Raw genomic sequence first — 22,198 nt, 5'->3', positions numbered from 1 at the left:
ATACAGCTTTAAATCAGTGAGAGTCAGATGTGTACAGAGAAGTTACACACTCAAGCTGTTCATTAATGTGTATAGGAGAAAAATTTCTGTATAGGAATTTCTTTTACACATAATGGTTCTCTAAAAACTGTTCTTTGAAAATATGGATAGAGCAATTAATATATTTATATATACTATATATATATTGTTAAATATATTAGTATATTTTAATTTATGTTCTATTACTGCAGAAGACAGCATAAGTTTTATTTCTTCATCTATATTTGTTTTTATTGAGTTTACCTGTCTTGTAAGTCACTTATGCATTTAAAAATAAATGCTGTAGTTTTAGTCAAATTTAGAGGTGATTATTATTCAGAAAAGTAATGATAGTGAAAGGTTACTTACTCTCTATTGAAAGATTACTTTTTTTTTTTTTGGTTGTACAGCTGAAATTGGCCAGTGGTTACAGTAACACATAAAGGAAGACTCTTCTTTCCCCTGAATTATCTTTAGCTGGAATAGACAAAGCAAGGAGAAGTGAAGCAGGTGCAGGTTCACAAAGAGCTGAATGACAGAGCCCAGGTCCATAACTGAGGTTTATTTGTATTCCATTTTGCACTGGAGTTAAACTCAGGTCTGTGCATATCGAAAAACAATTTTTAAAATTCCAGGAAGAAGGATATACTCTGTTTTGTTCTTAGTAATTTGTCAGTTTTTCATCTTGATATTTCCCTACAATGCAACTTTATCCTTACTGGATCCTCCCATTTTTCCCTCTGCGTAAAGTACTAGAATTGACTGAAGCTCCCTCCCCTGAGTACACCAGGAGAGTTTTCTTGTCCTTCACTGCCTTGTTACCAACTTTGGACCTCTAATACTGCGTTTTGAAAATTTTCCTTCCCTTTTTTATGTTCCCTATAAAGCTCCCTGAAGGTTAATTTAGAAGAAGTAAAATCTATTACTACTTTTACTGGAAGACTTTGTTTGTATTAGGGAGGTGGTAGAATGCAAAGTGACAGTGTTCACTAACTCCTAACTCCTGTTAGGGGAGGGTGTGTGTGCACTTAGCAGCCAAACAAACAAACAGGCTTCTTTCCAGCAGCATTGACAGAATTTGATTAATTGATACAGATTTTAAAAAAACATAAAGCCTGTGAGAATGTCTGCATGTATTTGTAATAAATCTGGAAGGTCCTTTCCTTTTTTGATTCTGTGCTCTATGAAAAGTTTTTAATGGGTTTTATGGCTTTTGAAGTAACAGAGCTGCTTTTTGACAAAACAAAATGAACTTGCAAGACAATTTATGCATATAGGCAGCTCTGACTGATGTTTGAAATCTTAAATATGGTTTGGAAGAGGGTGTACTGTGCAACTGTCATAAATATGAAAGCACACAAGCTCTGCTGTGAGTACTGACTAGCATGAGTAAGAATCACGAAGCGGGACACAAATATGCACAGGATGGTGGGGAATGTGCAGGGGATGAAGTGAATGATGCTTTAGTCTTGAGTTCTGGCGGCCAAAAAGAGATTGAAACACAGACAGTTTTGGAGGCACTGCTGGTGTAATTGTGTCTGGGGTTGGCAAACACCAGCCCAGCAGCTGGAAGGAGCCATCCCAACCCCTTCTCCCTGTACCAATGCAGATTTACTGTCACTGCTACTGTCTCTGTTTGTGGCATCACACAGCAAATGGCCTTTGAGATGTGATTTGGGCTAACAATAATCCACTTCTCCTCCTTCCTTGGGCTAACAATAATCCCCTTCTCCTCCTGAAAAAAAAAGTTAATTTTGGCACTGTTTAGGTCGCAGAATAGCTGTATGAACTCTTGATCCTGTCGGCACAAGTGTGAGACTGCAGCAGGGTGGGGAAGGACGCTCTGGAGCAGGGGCTCAGGAGAGCTCTCAGCTGCAGAAAAGCAGTGACCAATGCAGTTCACCCATTCAATGACACCTGCAGCCTTTGTCCTGCTCCCCATGGCAGGAACACAGCAAAGAGGTCACTTCACAAACAGGGAAGGAAAAGGTCCACAACAAGGCAAATTGATAAAAATTCTCCAAAAATAATATGCTTCCAATCTGGTAGTGAATCTTGGCTGGTTTTGAATATGTTGTGATTCTTAAGATGGCCTGTGTTTTGCAAGAACTGCCATGTAAAAAATTAGCTTTTAACTAATTTTAAACATTAAATTAAGAGAAGAGCAACTGGGCAGTACAAAGTTATGGAGTAACTTTCAGAATGAATTGAGAATCTCTCATAAATGGGGATTCTAACCCAGCCTTTTGAGCCTTATCTTTGTGACACCTGATCATTACATGTGATCCAGGTGGCCCTGGGATGTGGATTTCACATTAGCAATGCCATATACATGGCATGAGTCAGTGCCTGTCCTTTATTGGACAGGCAAGAATCAGAATAGATGATCTTGCAGTAAAAACCTTTGTCTGAAGTCCATTTTCCTCATTACAGAAACTTTTTAGCAACTGAAGCTGATATTGATTTGCCAGGTGTAGCCTTCTGGCCCCTGGCTTTGACACAGCTCTAAATTCAAAGTGTGAGTTCCAAAATTCCTCAGCAGCATTTCTCAACCCCTGACCCATTTCCAGGGAGTTTTGGGAGCCAGTGACAGCCAGTGCTTTGATTTTACATCAGTTTGAAGAGCTGAGGTCAGCTGATCATAAACCATTTAGTTGAGTTTTGCTCAGATACTTCAGCTTTTAAAAGAAAGTATTAAAAGATTACAGGAATTGAAAAAGAACTATTCTGAAATCGTTCAAGCTGCTTTGTAGTTAAATTGTATGGTAATGAGAAATAAACCCACAACTATCATAGAGATGAACAAACTATGTTTTTTCTTTATTTCCTTGCAGTGTCTCTGGCACAGGGTATGACCAGTTTCTGTGAGTTGCCACAGACAATGATTTCCAGTGTTGCCTTGGAGAATATGGGAAATGGTGTAATTTACATTCCCAATTTTTTCTAAAGCATTTTACAAATTGTGCTGGCTAGAGGGCAATCTGGAGTCTCAGGAGCTGCAGTCCCCTGAGATAGCTCCTGCCCTGAGCATGCTTTCATCACAGTGGGCAAGCATTCAGTCATCTGAACCTCATCTGGAGAAGCTTATTATGTTCCTTTAATTGACTCTTAGTTTTGCTCTTCCATCTGCTGTCCTGGTCACCAGCATGTGAGGAGACAGTGTTACATAAACCTGATAGGGGTAGCACTAAAAAACCCATATATTTAAACATATAACTATTAAGATCATATGAACAATTTAAACATTATTTGAGGTCTGAGAAGTAAGTAAATATTCTGTTGAAATGATTCTGTGTATAAGGCTGTGCAAGGTAATTCCACAAGGAATGCTGGTACCTGTTTTTGTTCAGGAAATTGGCAACATCCTAGAGAGAATTTGATTTAAAAATAGCAAATGTGTATTTGCATTGGGAATTTTTTAATGGATTTGTGTCTGGAAATTTTGAGGGTTTTTTTAATGCAAAAGAGTAAGTAGTACGGTGGTTCAGATCTCACCACCCAGCCACTGTTCTTCCATCTTTAGTTAGGGGAATAAAGGACTGATTTGTGATCCTGACTCCTTCACATATTTTCTGACCTCTTTCTGTTATTTTGGTTATCCCACATTGGGTATGATTTTATGTTTATTCAGTTGGGTTACTCTTGTTTCACCTGCCCCTGCAAAGCAATTTTTTTTTCAAAAAGAGGCATGAAAGGTAACACTTTTGACATTGAATCCTCTTTCTGTATTTTCCCTGTTTTTATAGTTTATATTAGCCATTGAAAAACATTCTGCTCCAAAGGTTCAGCACAAGGATTTTAATTTTGCATTTAGTAGTCATTGCTGTAACTGTAAATACTATTTTTGGGAAGTGTGTTTCTGTTGATTTATACTTTTATACAAATTCTGTTGATTTATACTTTTTCTGACCTTTTCTCCACAGATTAAATTCGACAGTGATGGTGTCTGTGTTTGCTGTGAAATGCAGCACCAGACATCAGGCTGCAGTAACCTGGGAGAAACACTGAAGCTGAACCCTCTGCAGGAGTGCAATGCAGTGAGGCTGACCCTCAAGGTGTGTTAGGAGAGAATTAACTGATTATTGCAGTTTCAACTCAGCAAGACAAAGTGTGTGATGAAGGGAGCAGCAGCTGCTGTTCTCTGTCTTCATCCACCCTAACGTGCAAAAAACCTCTCTATCACAGTATCAGCATCTGTGTGGTAACTGCTTTGTTGAGGATTACTCAAGAAAGAGAAGTTCAAACTGGCTATGGTTTATGCTGGAAGGTGCAAGAAGAATTATCTTTCACTTTGCTGTTCTGAGGTGGTGTTTATTGATGTTCTGGTGAATGCAAAGAAACACAAAGTGTTGCAGAATGATATTTCCTGATGTGAAGGCAGTCACATCACTTTGGGGGAGAAGAGTGTGTTCTTTCTGGGTGCTGCTAGAAACCTGCTTATAAACTGCTCTGCAACACTGTAAGTGTTAATCTTGTAGCATTTTGTGTTACAGCTACCCAGATGAAAAATTGAGAGCAAATACTGAGAATATTGTATGAGTGAGTTAGAGCTCAGTGTGATTGCTGCCATCATTGCTTCACTTCATTATCTCCAAATGGGAAGGCATTGATGCTATGTTGTTTTGAAAAATAGTAAGGAATCAATGAAAGAACTGCACAGAAAAAGGAACCCTAGGCTGAGAGGCAGATATTGATTCATTCTAGGTTTAGTTGCATGATCAGCAGAACTCTGTATCTGTGGCTCTCAATTTCAAAGTATGTACTTGAATAAAACTAATAGAAAATAATGGAGTAAAGTAGAGAAATTAATTGTGAGAAGGATTTTGGGGAGGTAGATTTTCTCAGGTGGGTCCTGAGAAAGCTATAAAAGTTTTATTGATATTTGAAGATATATTTTAAAATTCAGAATGGATAGAAATCCTATACAAGCTACGTAGTAAATGCCTAAATGTTCTTCAGCCTTGTTAAGAAAAAGCAAAAAAAAAAAAAGCTAACACCAAGTAATATGGATGAGGTAGAAGTTAAAATATTTTTATATGGCCCCAAAATTAAGTAAGAACTCTGCCTCAGGTTTTAATGAGGATGATAAACATAACAGAGCAAAAACCTACTGGGTAGTTTAGTAAGTGGAAAAGGAGCATAAATTGGCATTGCTGGTCAAAACATAACAATAACAGTGAAATGAATTACAAGAAGGTAACTTCGGAGAAGGACATTCCTCAAAGTATGACAGATGCAGAAACATGAACCTGTCATTCAGGAAAAGCTGACTTGCTAATCCCATGAAAATAAAGATTGAGGGAGCATATGTTTGCTTCCTGTAAATATGTCAGCAAGGTAAACTTTAATGAGAGGGAAAACAACTGTTTATCTTTGGAGGACCTTGTCAGCATATGAAGTGAGTAGAAGTGACATATGCTGAAAATCAGGACAAGGATTCTAACCAATACAGCAGTCAGAATACAAGCACAAAATTGAATTTCTTCTAAGATATAACTCAATCATTTATAAAGGGAATTGACATATCAACTTACATTACAAGAAAATGGGTTTAAACACAGGAGTTCCCGTGAGTATAGTCTGAGTGCAATTTTAATTATGTTCAGAACTTTTCATCTAAGAAAGGGTAGTTAGGAAAGTAACTTTTTCAGAAAGTTTTTTACCTCTTTTTCAGTTTTGACTCTACATTTATTTTCTATTTGGCTTAGCTCTGATTCCTGGCTGTAAATTTAAGAACAGTAGATAACAGCTGACAGTGATAAGGCTCACCCTCTTTAATTACAGTTAAAAACTACAATGTGATTTTAAAGAAACAGATGTTTTAGTACCAAAATCTCAATTGTATTCATTGTTTGAGGAGCAAGAGGGAGAAAAAATGTAGAGAACCAGAGTTAAGATTATACATTTCATGTATAACATGATGTAGGTTTCATGCTCCTCTTTATTGCAGGTGGGGTAAAAATCTGGTGTTTCCACTAAGTCACCTGTGGGGTTTTGGTGGTAGCAGCTGTGGAGCTCCACTGTGGACAGAACAATCCAGCACATCTCACCTGTCTGATCTTGTTCCCAGGCAGTCAAACAGGACAAGGAAAACCAGCACTGGCTCCTGGCCCTGTGTATGTTAACTGAGCCTTGCATCCTATTGAGTGGGGGGGTTATAATTGCTTTGAAAAATCTCTAAATTTGTTGTTGTTTTTGCAATGAACCATCTCTATGTGCTTTTTGTAAATCAGTCCTCCTCCTTTCTTCATTTCAAGCCCTGAATAAACTACTCAAACCTTTTAATGGGGACAGAGGAGCTACCACTGCAGCATGTATGGTCCCAAATATGCACGTTTATAGATACAAGTATTGATTGCAAATGCTGACTGATCTGTAAGTGCTGATTTCTTAAATTAGTTGAATAGTGGGGTTTCAGCACAAAATTATATGTTACAGTAAAATGGACAAAAATACTGTGCTATTTCACTGTTGTACTGGGGTCTCAGCCCACTCAAGGGTGTTGAATTGTAGGGTCAGAATTATAAATATAAGATACCATACTTGTAGTCTTGTCTGCACACCTCAGTGAAAATAGCACAGCTGCATGATGTGATGCACTGCCATTAAGGTCTGCAGGCACCCAAGTGGGATCCATCTACCCTGGTTTACAGTGGAGACAATTCCTGGGTTCTGTATTTCACTAGGAGACGTGGGTTTTTTTACAGTTTCCTGCAGTAGTAGCTCCTAAACTGCCCCTGAAAATAAGGTTCTTGCTTTCCTCTGGATACTCAGGGTCAATAATCTGTGCTTCTAAAGGATGTCAGTGTTTTAGTATCTTGATTTTTTTAATAGTAACCACACTTCTAGAACAGCTTTATCCTTTATTAGGAAGTTACTTGGTTCATTTAAAGCCAAATGAAGGCACAAGCAAATCCTACCTATTTACAAAATTAGTTAAAAAAATATAAAAAGTTTATTAAGAATCAGGTGTCCAAAAATGAGATGATGGCCACAGATGGGATGGATTTAGGATGTAGTTTCAATAACATCAACTTAATCTGTTTTTCCATAGGAAGTTAATGAAATTTTAAGGAACTGAGTTTTTCTTGTCATGTTAATTAAAGTAAAAAGGCTAAATTTTTCTGATATCTTTCATCTATGAAAATTTTATCTTCTTTCTAAACTCAGAGTATTCTTAACTTACTTAAGATATACGTGCAACATTTTGAGACAATGAAGTTAGGTATTTAGAAGTTTGAACATATTATTGCTGTCTGATACTGACATGCAAGAGGGGAATGTTATTCTATTTTGGTTTAGTAAGGATACAGTTGAGTATTTTTAATTGCTTTTAACAGCTTACACAGTCCAGAATACCTGCAGATATGTATGTGAGTTTATAGATTTGCTATTTATGTAGTTACTTCCTGCTTTACTTAAGGTGCATCTGTAGCATGCTTTTGTGACTATCAGGCAAGGAGAGAAGCTGATTCCCTCCTCTGTCTTCAGCATAAATATTTGGTTTGGAGCTGCTAAAGTTCAACTACAATATAAACATAAAAGAGTAAATGTCTCTTTCAGGTTTCTGGTTCCATTCATTAGTTAGGCATCTCTATTAAAGATTTTTGTAGCTCAGGGCTCTTGAAGTCTTCTGTGTGAATGCTTTCTTTCCTTTCCTCTCCTTTGAATCTGAATTTATTGTTACTGAGTTTCCTGATGACCAAGTCTACTCATACATTTAATTTTTTTTTCATTCAGAAGAAGATTCTTCCACTTGCAAAACAGAGGAGGATGTCTCCTAGCACATTCTTTAGAGTTATGAGAACAGTCTTTCCTCAGGTTTACTGTAAGACCAAATGCAATTATTAATTTTACTGAATGACTTATCTGAAAGGCTTCTTAAGCTACTTAAATTTGGATAAAGCTCAGCACAGAATAAGTAATTCCAGATCAGTTTTTAAATGCTGGATTTGTTTCACATTCCTTTACAGGTAGCTGAAAATATTCCCTACATTCAGATACATTCCCTACACCAAGACCATCAAAAGTAGGGTGGGTCAGGGTGGACTTTGTAGTCTGAGTAGCTGAGCTACTTTTCCTTCCTCATACTTCTTTCTGTTCCTAGCTTGGACAGTGAGTGAATATGGTTGTAAACTTCTCTCATGGCTGAAAAGGTGTCTCTTTGAATGACTGCAATCTGTTTATTCCATCCTTGTCCAGTTATGTTGTGAAACCTTAGCCTTTCAGGAGTCTCCAACTATCATATCCCCAGTACTAAATTTAATGCAGACACCTGAATTGGAAGGTATGCAAACTGGAGTGCAAGCAGAGAAGATTTTTAAGTAGCAGTGCGCTGTGCACTGCTTCCTAAAAACATAATAAAATAGTGAATTACACTGTACTTTCAAACCTTAAATCTATTTTATGAAGTGTTGATCATCTCTCCATTTGCAATGCAATGTGTGGTTGAGACCCATTTGACTCAAAATTAATTCTTGAGCCTTCCTTGTATTAGAGCAGATATTTTTCCTAGTGTTTTTCTTGATGTATCCAATGAGAACAACTGAAGTTATATTTTGAGTTAAAAGGATTGTTGTCCTTGAATTCTTGAATAAAAGAAGTACATTGACACTAATTTCATGGGTGAAAAAGCTTTGCTGCTCATTATCTCTTTTCAGGATACAGTAGTATAAGAATTGAAGCACTGTAATTGAAGTCAATCAAGGAGAAAGAAAATCATCTCCACAGTGCTGCAGCCGTGGAGCTGCTTTGAGCCATTGATGGCTGGGGATGCTGAGATCTGTGTGCTCAGGGCTGCTGCTCTCAGAGTGCTCCTTTCACACATCAGCAAGCTGATTTTGGTGCTTTCATCGTGTATTGGCTAAAGTCTCAAAAGTGCCGAGAACCTCAAAGACTACAAATCTTTTATTTCCACAGGAAAATAATCTATTCAGCCAGCAAAATGTGAGTGTGTTGTAAAGAGAGCTGTCACTTCAATACTGTTGAGCAGACTGGAACTCATAAAATGAAATGGATGTACTTTGTGTCTTTCTAGAGCAAAACAGGTTTAAATACAGTTTCTCAATTCTATGTAAGCAGCACAGCTGATTAATTTTCTGTGTAGTACTTGGCAGAGTGAATATTTTGAGGTAATCGTGCTTCATCTGTGTGGTGTGGTCTGTACTGAGTGACAAATTCTCTGCTTTGATGTTCATGCATGTAACTTCATTTTCAGTACAGTTATTGCTGTGATAGGAAGAAGCAAGAGAGTGACTAAATATTTACCAAAGTCTGCATTTGAGTTTTGAATATGTGGAGACATTCCTGTTTTAGCCTGGCTCACTTGATGGTTTTGAAAGATAACTAATATTAGAGACAAATGCAGTTATAAATTGGTGTCTATGCTGAAGGAACTCTGTGGGTATGGCCCACCATTAGAGTGAAGTGATACTATTCCAGTTTTGCTTTGTATTTGCTGTGATAGGAGGTACAAATGATGTTCTGAAGGACAAAATTTCAGCAGGGTGAGCACACATGGAGTGAGTGTTCATTGGTTATAAGGGACCAAGTCTGCCAGTGCACCCATCACAGGCTGATGGGATTTGTGCCATTGTCATTTTTCATTTTAGATTCTATCTCATCTCTTTGCTTCTGTCAGGTAATTGCATGTGCTAACAGCTGTTCTAAATTGCTTTGTTAAATGATTGTTTCTACAGTTGAGTTATCGATGTGGCAATCACCAATTTTTTGCTTATTCCAGTTTGATACCATCTGACTGCTTTATCACCCAGCAGTTTGATGGAAAACAAAGAAAATCAGTTTTTAGGACAAATTGCTTTTCGAGCATATTGCAGTATGTGTTTTTTATATTATATTCTCAATTAATTATATCTTAAAATTAAATTTTTTGAATACAAAATATTAAAATACTGCAATTAAACATTCAGATTTTAAATAATACTGGGGTTTTGTAATGCATCTCCTATTTTAATCTGTTCTGTAGGATTTTGGACTACATATTTATAGAACATGCATTTTTATACATTTATGTATTGTTTTAATTGTGCTAGTAAAGGAAGAACTGAGGTGCAGTAGCACAAAAACAGTGTCAAAAGAATAATAGTGAAAACAGCTTGAATTAGGAAAAAGAATAAATAGCTGTTCTGTCCCTAAGTTAGACATATGGGAAATGATAGTATGAAAAAGATTTGAGAATGCAGAAGTATCATGTGGGAATGCATAGGTGTCCTTTGGGAGCACAGCACAAGTCAAAGGTGTCTGTTTTTATGGGGGGAAAGCATGATAAACAGTTATGCAGGTACTGGCACCATTAATTTGGTAATTGTTCAAGTTGTAGGATAAATGGAATACTGGAACCATGAAATCTTGCTTTTTTCACTGTCAGTATTAAATTTTAGTTGTGCTTTTAAGATTTAGTGAGGGACCTACTTGGGAAAATAAGTGGCCACAGAGAAACAGCTCACAATGCTGCCTGACTCCTGTGGGTGTATCTCTGGACTGGTCTAGGATGGTTCCAGGCAATCCTGACAGCTGATTCCACTCTGGAGGGATTTGTTAGCTAAGGTGTATGAAGGAAATTGTATATGTAACCTGTCGAAGAATAATTCTCCCTAGTACATTATACTTATCAGAGCATTAATTATCACAAAAACATGCTGAAGAATCAGTTTTGTCTTAAAAAGACAAAGACAGCATCTAATAGGAAATTGGTTCAGCCATTTCTGAGGAGCAGACAATTGTATTTTGTACCATTAGAGATTCACGTGTTGTGTGTTCTGATTAGTGTTCTGGTAGATATCAGCTAAAGATCTGTTACTAAAGCTCCCTGATTTTGTATTTAGTACAGATTTCCTGCTCCTTTAGAAACCTATAAATGTTGCTGGCTGGGGCTGTGGGGAGTTCGATTGGCCCTGTTGTGGTCACTGCTTTTTCACAGACATTTCCTAAAGAACACTTTTAATTGTCATTGTTTGTTCCAGCTGCTGTCTGTCAGCACCTACCCTGTCCTTCTGGCAGTGTGCTTGGCCGTGGAGAGCTTTAGTTCCTGCTCACTTTTTATCTATAGCTGAATAAATGAGTGTCATGGATTACCTAATTATTTTTTCTACAGGGCACAGGGAGTGAATTTCCTGAAAATGGTCAATTGCTTGAGGCTGATTAATGTTTGGGGAGGGTGGGGGGAGTGGGGAGCAGAGGAGAAGGGTGGGTTGTGGCTTGATTCCTGTTTGAGTTGAAACAGACTTTAGGATAAAAAAGCCAAAACAAATAAAGAAGCAGTCTTGCTTCAAGAAGTATCTAGTGGTGGTGAGGCCTCCACAATCACTGCTCAGTTGTTACTGTCTCTGTTAAAATTTTAGACTTAAAATGTTTTAGATGTCTGCTCCTTATTGATCTTTATGAAATACATAAAAACTCTGCATCCCTGCATTTGGAATTTTCTAATTGTGCCTTCACCTTCAAAGAGATTGTAGCAGAAAGAGAAATTGTGTGCTTAGCCTGGACAGGAGTGTGTGGAAAGAGGCTGCTGCTCCTGTGGGCAGCAATCCCTGCCCTACACCAAAAGCAAAATGCTGAGTAACAAACAGAGCACAGCTGTCCCAGTGTGCCAGGAAACCTCTCAGGGTGGGTAAGGACGAGTGCAGCCTGCAAGGCACAAGAAATAATCCTCACACTAAAGTCAGTGTTTGCAAGGCCTTCAGTTGTGCCTGGTTTAGGATCCTGCATTTAAAGAAAGATGTGGGCCCAGGTGAGGTGAAACAAATTAGATTAATGGAAAGGATCAGAGGCCTGGAAAGTTGATTTCAGTTGAGAATTGGAGAAAATGGTGTTAATATGTCATGCAGTAAAGGTGGAAAAGGCTTCAAGAGTGATAATAGAGTTCAAAGGTATAAAAGTCTGCTGTGTAACAGCCTGTTCTCAAGAGCTATGGAAGAAAAGAAGCCATGGGTTTAATCTGTGGGATGGACATAACCAGGACACTGATGGCAAAAATAAACACTTGAATAGTGAATAATAGTGATGAAGCTGTGGGGTCTTTAGGAACAGATGAGAAAAACATCTGCCATGAGACTTAGAGGCACAGTTATGTCTGTCCTGGGACATGTAAAGGTGTATGAGGGTCTTGGAGACACTTTGCATCCTAATTTAGATCTTTGATTTTATTATTTAGCATAAATGGTATTAAGTTATGCACTCAGATTGGCTAAGTTTTTTGTATTTAAATGGCTGTTATTGGCAGTGGATGATGTTTCTTCCTGCTAGGAAATAGTCCTGTTTTCTACCCTAGATCTTGTCTCTGCCTCAGTGTTCATTACCTAGGTTTGCATATGGAAAGCAGAACAGGAAGGATCTCAATCTCCTTTTTTTGGCACTGTTAACTAATTGGGTCTCCAGGGATCACTTTACCTGTTTACCTGCATTTGAATGCTCTGAGTGGGTCTGTATGAGTGAGTCCTCTGCATCACCTTCTGTGAGTGACTGAGTGATTGGCCCTTCCAGTACTTTGCTATTAATGCTGGTGATTCATTATTCCTCTGGCTGAGGGGCTGGCCAAGAAGACAAAAAACTACTGACCAGATCAGCAAGAGCAAATCTGGCTCAGTGGAAGTTATTAAATGACCAAAACTTGTTAGCCCATTTATTGTCTGCCTGGTTCCCATGGCTAGCATTTCCATCTTCAAATGAAGGTCACTTGAGGAGCAAACAATTACAGTGGCAGGAGTAAATGTGCACCTTTCTATCATTTGTTTCAGAACTGTTGGGGAAAACAAAGCAATTTATAGCATAGAAGTTGTTTCATGCATTGGCAGTGAATGAAGTACTTTTTTTAAACTTAGACCCTATGGAATGTTCTTCACATAGTGAGTGTTTTTTACTCACTGTGTTGTAGCAATTTTGTTCTGTTCTCTGTGCTGCTTTTTCTCAGATGCTTTTACTGGCTATTCAGAGAACTGGGCCACACAATAGCCCCAGCAGCCATACAGTTTCTGTGCAAGGATTGTAGTAGTTTTGAAATGCTGCCAGCACACTAAATTCTTTTCTTTTCACTATCTGTGGAAAAAGTAAATACAAATCCAATGATTGGAAGAGAGATAAATGCTTTATTTTTAGTGACACCATTGCTATAAAAATGTTCAATTTTAATTCAAATGTTTATTTTCTTTTATTCTACTTGTTAAACCAATATTCTGTGTTCTATTTTAAACTTCTTGTTCTTTAAAAAAAAAGCCAACAATATGACCATAGGCACTCAATTCATCAGTAGAAGGTGAAATATCTGGGTGTGTAGTCACTGCTTTTTAATCACTGCCTTTCTCTCATATATAAAAATATTTCAGATGCATTGAGTTTCTGACACAGGATAAGTCTCTATTTCATACTAGACTTTTTTTTAGCACACAACCCTAAGTTGTAGATTTCAACTACTCAAAGCAATAATATTTCTGCACGTAGTTTTTAATCAGAGATGTCTTTTACAGTATATTTCTTGTGATAGCTGCTGCTTGGAGTCGACTGTGAAAGAGCAATTTGTCTTTTTGGGGAGCAAGGAAATTTGAATATCAATATTTCTGAGGAAGTATCTCATAGCAAATGTGTTGTGGGAACTGGGAAAGGGAAGATGTTTGTTTCTGTAATTGCTGCCTTTGTGGATTGCTACCTGAAAAAGATTACAAGCTAAATGAGTTCTACCCAGTTATTTGGGACCTTATTCATGGATAGCAGTTGAGAGTGTTTGTTATCAGATTCCTCAAGCATTTCCTGTGCTTTGTGTCCCTGAGATAAGAGATGATATTCTGCTGCTGTCTCTTGCAGGACCTGTTGTTCAGTGTGTGCGCTCTCAATATCATCTCCACCATTGTCTGTGCTTTGGCAACAGCAATGTGTTGCATGCAGATGGTTTCTTCTGATCTCCTGCAAATGGTGAGTACGTTTCAGTGGCAACACAGGGTTTGTCCAGCATAGCACAGTGTCCTTCTCTGTGGATACTCATTTGCACCTACTCTTTGCTTATAAACTTCAGCCTGTTTGTGTCTCTGTGTAGTGTTAGAGTGTGTGTGTACATGGGTGTATTTTCTATCTGCATACATCTATATAAACATAGCATATAGATGTATGCAGCATGAGGAGCTGCTGTGCTTTAGTGTTTATGTATTATAGTGTATGATGAGGATTTTGTAATTGGGAGTTGTTCTTTTTGTTAATGAGGTTATTAACGAGGTTCACGTTACATTTGCTGTCATCACTTGTATATTATCTCCAGTTTCCACACTCCCCAGAGCAATTACTTAGCTTTAAGATCCTAATTTTCATTAATAGATTGCTATGAGAACTGCAGAGTATGAGAAGTATAAGCTCAAAACTGGAACTTTTCACAGCCCTGTGCCAATAACAGTGTTTTCGTAAGGAAAACATGTTCTGTCAGAGTAGCATTTGTGTTCAAAACAAGAGCAAAAAGGATCGTTAGTCTTCTGCACAGTCAGCTGCATCACAGGATGCTGTCTTGTTTTGGTTGTACAAAGGCAACTTTCCTATTCCAAATGAGTGTTGGGATTCACAAGGTTTCAATGTTAAAAAAAAAAAAAAAACAACAAAAAAACCCCAAAATTTTAAAAATCTTTGTATTTTTCAGGCCATCTCCACTGCTTGTAACCTTGTTCTATTGCTGATTAATCTAGGAAATGTCCTGTTTAATAAAGGAGGGCACACACACAAATCTAATACTGGCCATATGAACATCTGATATTGGAAAAGTTTGCATGGGTGGAAGACTGGCCCAGCAAGTTAGCTGCAAACCATTTAAACAACACAGAAATGTTGTAAAGGCTGCCCATGCAGGCACAGTTGTTTTAAAAAGAAATAAATAATCAGAAATACACTGGGTGCCATAGGTATTGATTTAAGTGCATGAATTACAGAGATAAGGCTGCCCTTTTTAGACAAGTGTTCCAGTCACTGGGTTTCAAACCCAGTTAAAAAATATCTTCAGTCTGGGATCTGATGTTTGCTTCACATAGAAATGGGTATTATAAGTTGGACTCATATGTTTAGGTAATTACTGCAAAGAGTGCCTAAATGCATTTTTGCTGTAGGGCTTTGTGCATGCATATTGTGCAGGCTTGTAGAGGCTTGTGAACGGTGCTTATTTAATAACACTAGTATGGATGGGAAACAATTAACAGAAATAATGTTCAGCTTCAGCTGATGACATTTATATTTTACATGTTAAAGGGTCTTCATTGTATTCTGGCTATTCTTTCTTTTCATATACTCTCCCCCTCCATATTTACTACAAGAATGCCCATTGACTAAAGAACTTTTTCACCTTGCAGTGATGATGAGGAGATGAAGAGATTATCACACCTTGAAAAATCTATCTGTCTACTGGAAAAATGGTAGCAGTGATCCAGAAGTGTATATTCCAGGAATCTTGATTTACACTTAATGGTATTTAGCAGTGTAAGAGGAATAAAAACAAATAGGTAACAATGAACCAAGACCAATATTAAAGTGCTTCTCATGGGCATATGCAAGAAGCAGTAACCTCAATAGGAAGTCAAATTCCTAAAAGCACATAATTTTTCTCTCTGCCACCTCATTCTGGATGTTTTTAAGACTCTTTCTTTCCCACCTGGCAATGCTGCCATTTCTTGGTTTCAGTGTTTATTTCTTTTTGCTTCCTATGCTTTGTGTTTCCAGCTTTCTGTCTTCCTGCTTAGCTGTCCGTTCTCTCACCCTTTCAGCTCCATCGACAAGAATTTTCTTCCTTCTCCCCAGAAGAAGGGAAATACAAATATATCTATATTTCTGCTCAGTCCCAGTCTTTTCTTGTTTATCAGTTTTTCCCTTTCTTTTTTCAGGTTGCTGAGCCAGATTCCTACCGGGCCTAAGTGAGCGTAACTTCCCTGGGGCTACGCTGACTTAGACCAGCTCAACTCTCACCTGAGGATTTCTTTTTCTTTCACTGCTTTCAGCCTATTGTCCCATGATCTGCAGTTCCCCTTTGCTCTGCTACACCCAGAAATCTGATTAACTTCATTTTCTCTTGCTTGTTAATGTTGGATTTGTGCTTTTTCCTTTTATTTTTCACTGATGCGTCTTCTCTTAGTGGGGTTGTACCATGTTGGAAGTCTGACAGCAGCAGCAAGAGATACCACTCCTCAAAGCTGAAAAGGTTTTAATTATTGTGCTGATGGTTTTACTCTGTTCTACAGTATTCAGGAGCTTGTAGGCTCTCCTGTAACAAGAAGAGGCAATAGGGAACACCCTCCTTGGATGTCAGTAGGTTATCATTAGAGCAATCAGTTCTGTGATTCCTGTGCTGTGTTTTTGTCTCAGAAATTAATCCACTGAAATGGTAATTTTTGCAAATTCAAAGAATTCCAATTTATTGCTTAGCAACATAAGGCAGGTGTAACAGTCTCACAAAAATCTGCAGCAATGGTTCTGTGATTTTGTGCTTTGTTGATGACTTTTGCATACAGCAAGTGTCTTGATTCCTGCAGGCAAGCCAATGTATTTTACTGGAAACTGCTGTCTTCTGACATCCCAGCCTTTAGGAAAAGCATCCTAAAAACACAAACACAAGCTGTCCAGTAGTAAGCACAGTTTAAATTTTCCAGTGAATATGAAGAGGTGTTTTTTGGTTTAAAACCAGTCCTACCCAACAAATATTTTATTTCACGTGCTAAGGGAAAAAATACAGCAAAATACTTCAAAAAGGTTTTATTACTTTATATTTTATTTTATTTTATATTTTTTCTGGATTGTTCCTTGTTTGAGTTAACTGTTTTAGAAAGTACCCCAAAATTTTCATTTCACTTTAGCCTTTCTCACTGTGTAAAGTACATGCGTTTGCCCAGGCAAAGAAGCCCTACCAATTGTACTAAAGCTGCAAGAGAAAGTGATACCAGAGCTAAAGATTGAAAAGGCATTTGTTGTGTTTCACTAGAGACTTTAAGGCTGCACTCCATTACAGGGCTTCCCAGAATTGTTCTTTCTATGTGCACACCCCCCAGGAAATAAATGTGAATCAAATCAGATCATATCAAGGCTCTGTAATGTGAAGAAACCTCTCTTAATAACCAAACTGTCACTTCCATGATATTTCATTTGTTGCCTGAGGCACTTTCAGTTTGCATCTTGTCTGATGAATGGCTACTGTGAAAATGCACCCTGTTTTCTTCAAAAGGTAGCTGCCTGGATTAAAGTAAGAAATACAAGATATTACAGCCACTGTGGCCAGGCTAAAGCATGAATTACACCTATTCCAGTCCTCCCTCCACTCCAGATATGTTTGTACATTTCTTATCCTAGAAGTGCTGGCACTGATATCATGGAGTGTGTTCTGATTTTATCACCATCACTGTTAGTAGCTGTTCATGTTGTGTGATACCTAAAGCCATCTGTTATTTTGTAAAGAAAATAAGGTAATGATGACACATGCAAGCTGTAATGTTTAATTAGTGTTTTCATCAGTCCTAGTGATAATTCAGCATGTCATTATCTTAATAGGCTGTAGTTAATATTTCTACTCAAATACCTCACAGAAGGCATCTCTGTATGAAGGTAAAATCTTGCTGGCATTGTTTGACCCCCATATTCTGGTGAAATAGTAATAAAAAAGCCCTGCAGAGTGAAACTTAAGTGAGAATTGATCTTATGTTACTACATATAATTTTTAATTTAATCTAATGACCTTAAAACTTAAATAATCCTTTTTGGACACAAAGTTCACTTACAGGTAGTGTAAAACCCAGATGACATTCCCTTTAGAAATAGGCATTGGGAATTATGTACATCCATAGAAAAATCCTAAATGTAAATATGGTTACATAAATACTCCCCTCACACCCACCATTAATGCATACCTTAGGTCAAGAAATCTTTTGGCATTTTTAACAAATGTGGCATTTTTCATCAAACACTTTATTGGTAGAATAGGAATGTTTAATATTTAAGACTAAAATATGCTGAGTACTTCAAAAAAGATATCACAGAGCAATGCCCATGAGGCTCCAGAGCTAATGGCTTGTGATGGTTGTAGGAACAGCAACTGGAAACAACTGAGCAGAAAAATCTGAATGTGATTTCCTAATGAAAATATCTTCTGTCTCATAATTTCCCTTTAAGATCAGGGACAAATTAGAAGAGTCAACCATGGACCTTCTGTTCTTGTAGACAATTAGAGTCTACATTTCCCTTCAGCAGATACTGATTCCAGTGTTTTAGAAAAGGAAAACAGCAACCTGTCCAGGAGGACAGCTAATTGAAGACAGAATTATAGACCCAAGTGTATTGCACAGAGCTTTCACTCAGGATAACATGCCAGTATTTAATTATATGCAATTAGAAATTTCTATTTCCCATTCTCAAAAATCAGCAGATTTTTAGAAATGACTGAAATGAGAAGAATGAACTCTGGAGTCTCCAAAGGACTGATTTCAGAGTTATACAGTGCATGTAATAAATGTGATATGGAAGACAGAGGTAATTACATGCAGATACAGGGAAAACTCAGATAAGTTTCCCTTGGAGCAGCAGGCACATACTGATGTAAGGCACTTGTGGTTGAGATAAGCTGTAATTGCTGAGCAGTGGCTCCCAGCAGTGGCATTTCCACGGGGTCAGTGGTGCTGAGCAGGATGTGTGGAGCACAGAGTGACTTTGCTGATGTTCAGTGGGCAGGTCCCAGCTGGAGTCCTGGTGCAGAGCTGTTAGTCTCACATGCCTTGGGCAGATGGATGGACCACATGGTATCACATGAGGAACTGTTTGAATAGAGAATTACATTGACATGTCTTACCTGCTCTTTCTTCACTTCCTTAACTGGGTCTCCTCCATGAGCTTTTACCTCAGTGTATTCAAAATATTCAGAACATGAATAATACCTTCTGATCACTTCAGTGACCAGCTTACAGACAGCCTTTCAGTGAAGAGCTGGAAATTTGGTCTGACAGAAAGAGAATGAGTTTTACAATTTTACACATATCTATGTAGTGGTGTGTATTCCACCTGGAAAAGTCAAACACTGAGAGAAGAGATGTGCTACTCCTCACTGGGCGGGGGTAGCTGATGTGTCTGGCTGCAGGCTGGGAGCTGGCAGAGGAGGTCGCTGGTGTCCAGCCCCACTGTTGGCTGTGTGGAATTCTCAGTACTGTGGCAATGGACCCTTGACCATAACTGCATTTTCAAAAACTTTTACCTCTTTTGGAAGTGGGGTACTTCTACCATTTGTGCTTCTAATTCCCTGCTTCCTAACAACTTGCTGCTGCTGCCATGGCGAACTTCTGTATTGAATGCAGGTCCAGACAGTGGGTTTACAGTGTTTTACAGCTTTCTTGTTTACCCTGCTGCAACCAGGCAGAGAGCACCTTTTACTCTTCCCTCATAACTGCAGACACAAGAAAAAAAAAAGTAGTCCTCACTATGAGGGTTGTTTAAATCAGGCTGTTCCCCTCTGTCCAAGTCAGATGTGCCCAATGAAAACAGAGTTCTGTGGTCAGTGTGTGCTCTGTGTTCCACATCCCTTTAGCACAAGCGCTGGGCTGTGTAATGCCCATCCAGTATCAGACATGTTTCACACACTAAAGTAAGGCCAAGGATGAGAAAATACCTGTCTGTGTGAGTGTAATAGTCTGAATGCCAAGCTTCAAACATAAGGTCAGCTGTTTCCTAAAAGACCATGAATTCCAGATCTGTATTTCATTGCCTGTCAGATTTCTGAAAGCTCCCAGCATCCAACAGCTCCAGGAGGGTAACAGAAATGGTTGAGTCTTCTGGATTTCCACAGCCATGGGCTTTCTCTTTCTTTCTAGTAAATATGTTTAAAGTATCTGTTGATAGCTATAAATTTTTGCTAAGCTTTTGATGCAGTTGTGTATTTAGCATTTACCAGAGATGCTGTATGCTGTTTATCTTTGTCTGCAACCATTTTCTATCCATTGCTTCTGCAGTGGCCATTAGTGTAATCCCAAGGCTGGCTGGGAGTGCCATGGTATGAGCTGTTCCATGGTGTGAGCTGCAGTGTTTGACATGATATTGAGTGCAACTTGATCCTGTTTATCCTGGTCAGTGAACAGCCACCCCCATTTTCTGCTTGGCAGTTCTTGTTGTTGCCTGTCCCGTTTGCCATCAGTACCTTGAGACTGATTATTTGATAACAGCTGTCTTCTAATAACAGAAATGTGTGTTTCTGTCTGAAAGTATTTGTCAGTGTTTCTGCAGCTTTCTCAGCTCTGCATTTTATTACTGTCTTTTTTTAACATATGAAATTTGTATTAAGCCTTTGCTGAAACCCTGGCAGATTTCACTATTTGAGACTAACTGTTGAAGATATTTAAAATACATTTTTCTGTAGAAAGAATAAGCTTTTGCAGGCTAGCAGAGATCAGTAGACAACGTAGTGTGGAATAAAATATGACTTAATTCCCACTTACTAGCTTTCAGTTGTTTTCTCAAGGATGTCTGTTCTTTGTGGTAATCCCTTATATTTGCTATTGTTTCACTTCCTGCTAGTTTCCCTCTTACAGCCTTTTTCACTTTAATTTCTGTGCCTTCCAGCAGGATGATATCACACAGGTAAAGTGTTGTTTATAAACACCCCCAAACATGTGTATTTCCATGTCCATCCTGCTGCTCGTTGTCAAGTGCTGGTCACAGTTCGTGTCCATGGTTTGTATTGCCAGACCTTGAAAGGGATGCAGGTAATTCTGCTGTTCAACTGAGCTGCATCCAAGCATCAGATCTTTTCCTCCTGGAACCACAGCCCCTTCTGCCCTGTGTAAAACCTCTCCCTTCTGTCATGTCCCACAGTGTGTGCTGATGGTTCACCTGCTGTGCAAGTGCCCTGTGTTTAACTGCCCTGTTCTGACAGGGGTGAGGGGATCCAGCTCCAGGGAACTCCAGCACTGAGGGAACAGAGCTGCAAGTTCTCTGGTGCAAACCAAAGCTCAGGGTCCTTGGCAATATAGAAACAGTCTGGGAGAAAGTCAAGGAAGTTGTAAATTAAAATGGTTTTCTTTCCAGACTGTAAAAATGACCCAAATTATCAACTGTTTTAGGAAGATGAGGGCAGTCCTGAGTTTGGTGGAGTCAAATAGTGTACAAAATGTGACCCAGCATACTCAGTTATTTGTCTTCATTATGATAAATGTTTACAGGTTTTAGGTAATTATGTTGAAGTTTGTCTTGCTTCCTTTTTTCCTAAAAGATTCTTCCATGTATTTGAGATGGTAGCAGACCAATGATTGCTTAGGGCAGAAGTTTGGAGTTTAATGGTTGGCATTAATGTTATATTGTACTTTGGGGCATGGCTGTTGGAAGATCAGATGAGTTTAGACCAAATGACTGCAAGAAAGTTGTGGGTTTTTGGTTTTTTTTCCTGTAAGCCAAACAGAGAAATGTCTGATAGTACCTGGAATAACAGCATCCCAGCTCACATGGAGGATGGAATAGCATCAGACATTTCACATAATGAAGAGTAAGTCTAACTGATGCCATGTCTCTGTTTCTCTGCTGTACCATGAGCAGAATGCAGTGGCTGAAAGTCCTTGGTTGGCTGTAGGATGTAAGGAAATAACAAATTCTGCAGAGGAGGTTCTTTATTAATAGTTATGTGTGGAAATATCTCTGGAGAGGCAAGCAGCCAGCAGCTAATACTTCATTTTCACAAACAGGAGGTACTGGTCCTCCTGACCCTCTGCTGTGCTGTATTATTACAGCTCTGACCTTTCAAACAACATACATAGAGGGAGTTTAATAAAACTAAGATGTAACTCAAGCTTTAAAACACGAAAGACCAGTATCATTTCTGTGGTCATGTAAATTCAGCAGAACCACACCAAGTTAAATTTCAAAAAGCGATAAATATAGAACTGTGATATTAAAAATGAAGGTAATTTACTTTCTACTTGCTGGATCTCCTAAGCATAAACATTTTCCCTTTTATTTTACTGCTTCCCAAATGTTTATCATGGATTTAAACAAACAATAATGTAATGAGCCTACAGTACAAAAACATAGGAGGTCTTGTTGCAGCCCAAAAAAGAAATGTGCCTTCAGCAGAGTTTCTTAGCAGACTTGTTTTAGAAGGGAGGAGCTAAAGATCAAGTTATCTACTGATCCAAGAGAAGTGATATGAGAGCAGAAGCTTGCCTGGAGAAGAAAAAATCCTGTGGTC

The 22,198-nt window shown here is 38.4% G+C and overlaps 1 protein-coding gene across 4 annotated transcripts in view; it reads left to right on the top strand.

The window, feature by feature from the left end:
* FAM189A1 (family with sequence similarity 189 member A1) overlaps positions 1 to 22,198 on the top strand; it is an 88,554-nt gene that overhangs the window by 52,812 nt on the left and 13,544 nt on the right. For 2 of the 4 annotated variants that reach the window (XM_030954911.1, XM_030954909.1), the window contains exons 4-6: positions 3,942 to 4,073; positions 13,834 to 13,941; positions 20,581 to 20,598. In XM_030954911.1, coding sequence (XP_030810771.1) covers positions 3,942 to 4,073; positions 13,834 to 13,941; positions 20,581 to 20,598 — 258 coding nt within the window. The remainder of the gene's footprint in view (positions 1 to 3,941; positions 4,074 to 13,833; positions 13,942 to 20,580; positions 20,599 to 22,198) is intronic. The other 2 variants (XM_030954912.1, XM_030954910.1) reach the window with 1 other exon arrangement.

This window comes from Camarhynchus parvulus, chromosome 10 (genome assembly GCF_901933205.1).
Source record: "Camarhynchus parvulus chromosome 10, STF_HiC, whole genome shotgun sequence".
NCBI lineage: Eukaryota > Metazoa > Chordata > Aves > Passeriformes > Thraupidae > Camarhynchus > Camarhynchus parvulus.
This window is presented reverse-complemented; position numbering and strand designations above follow the sequence as displayed.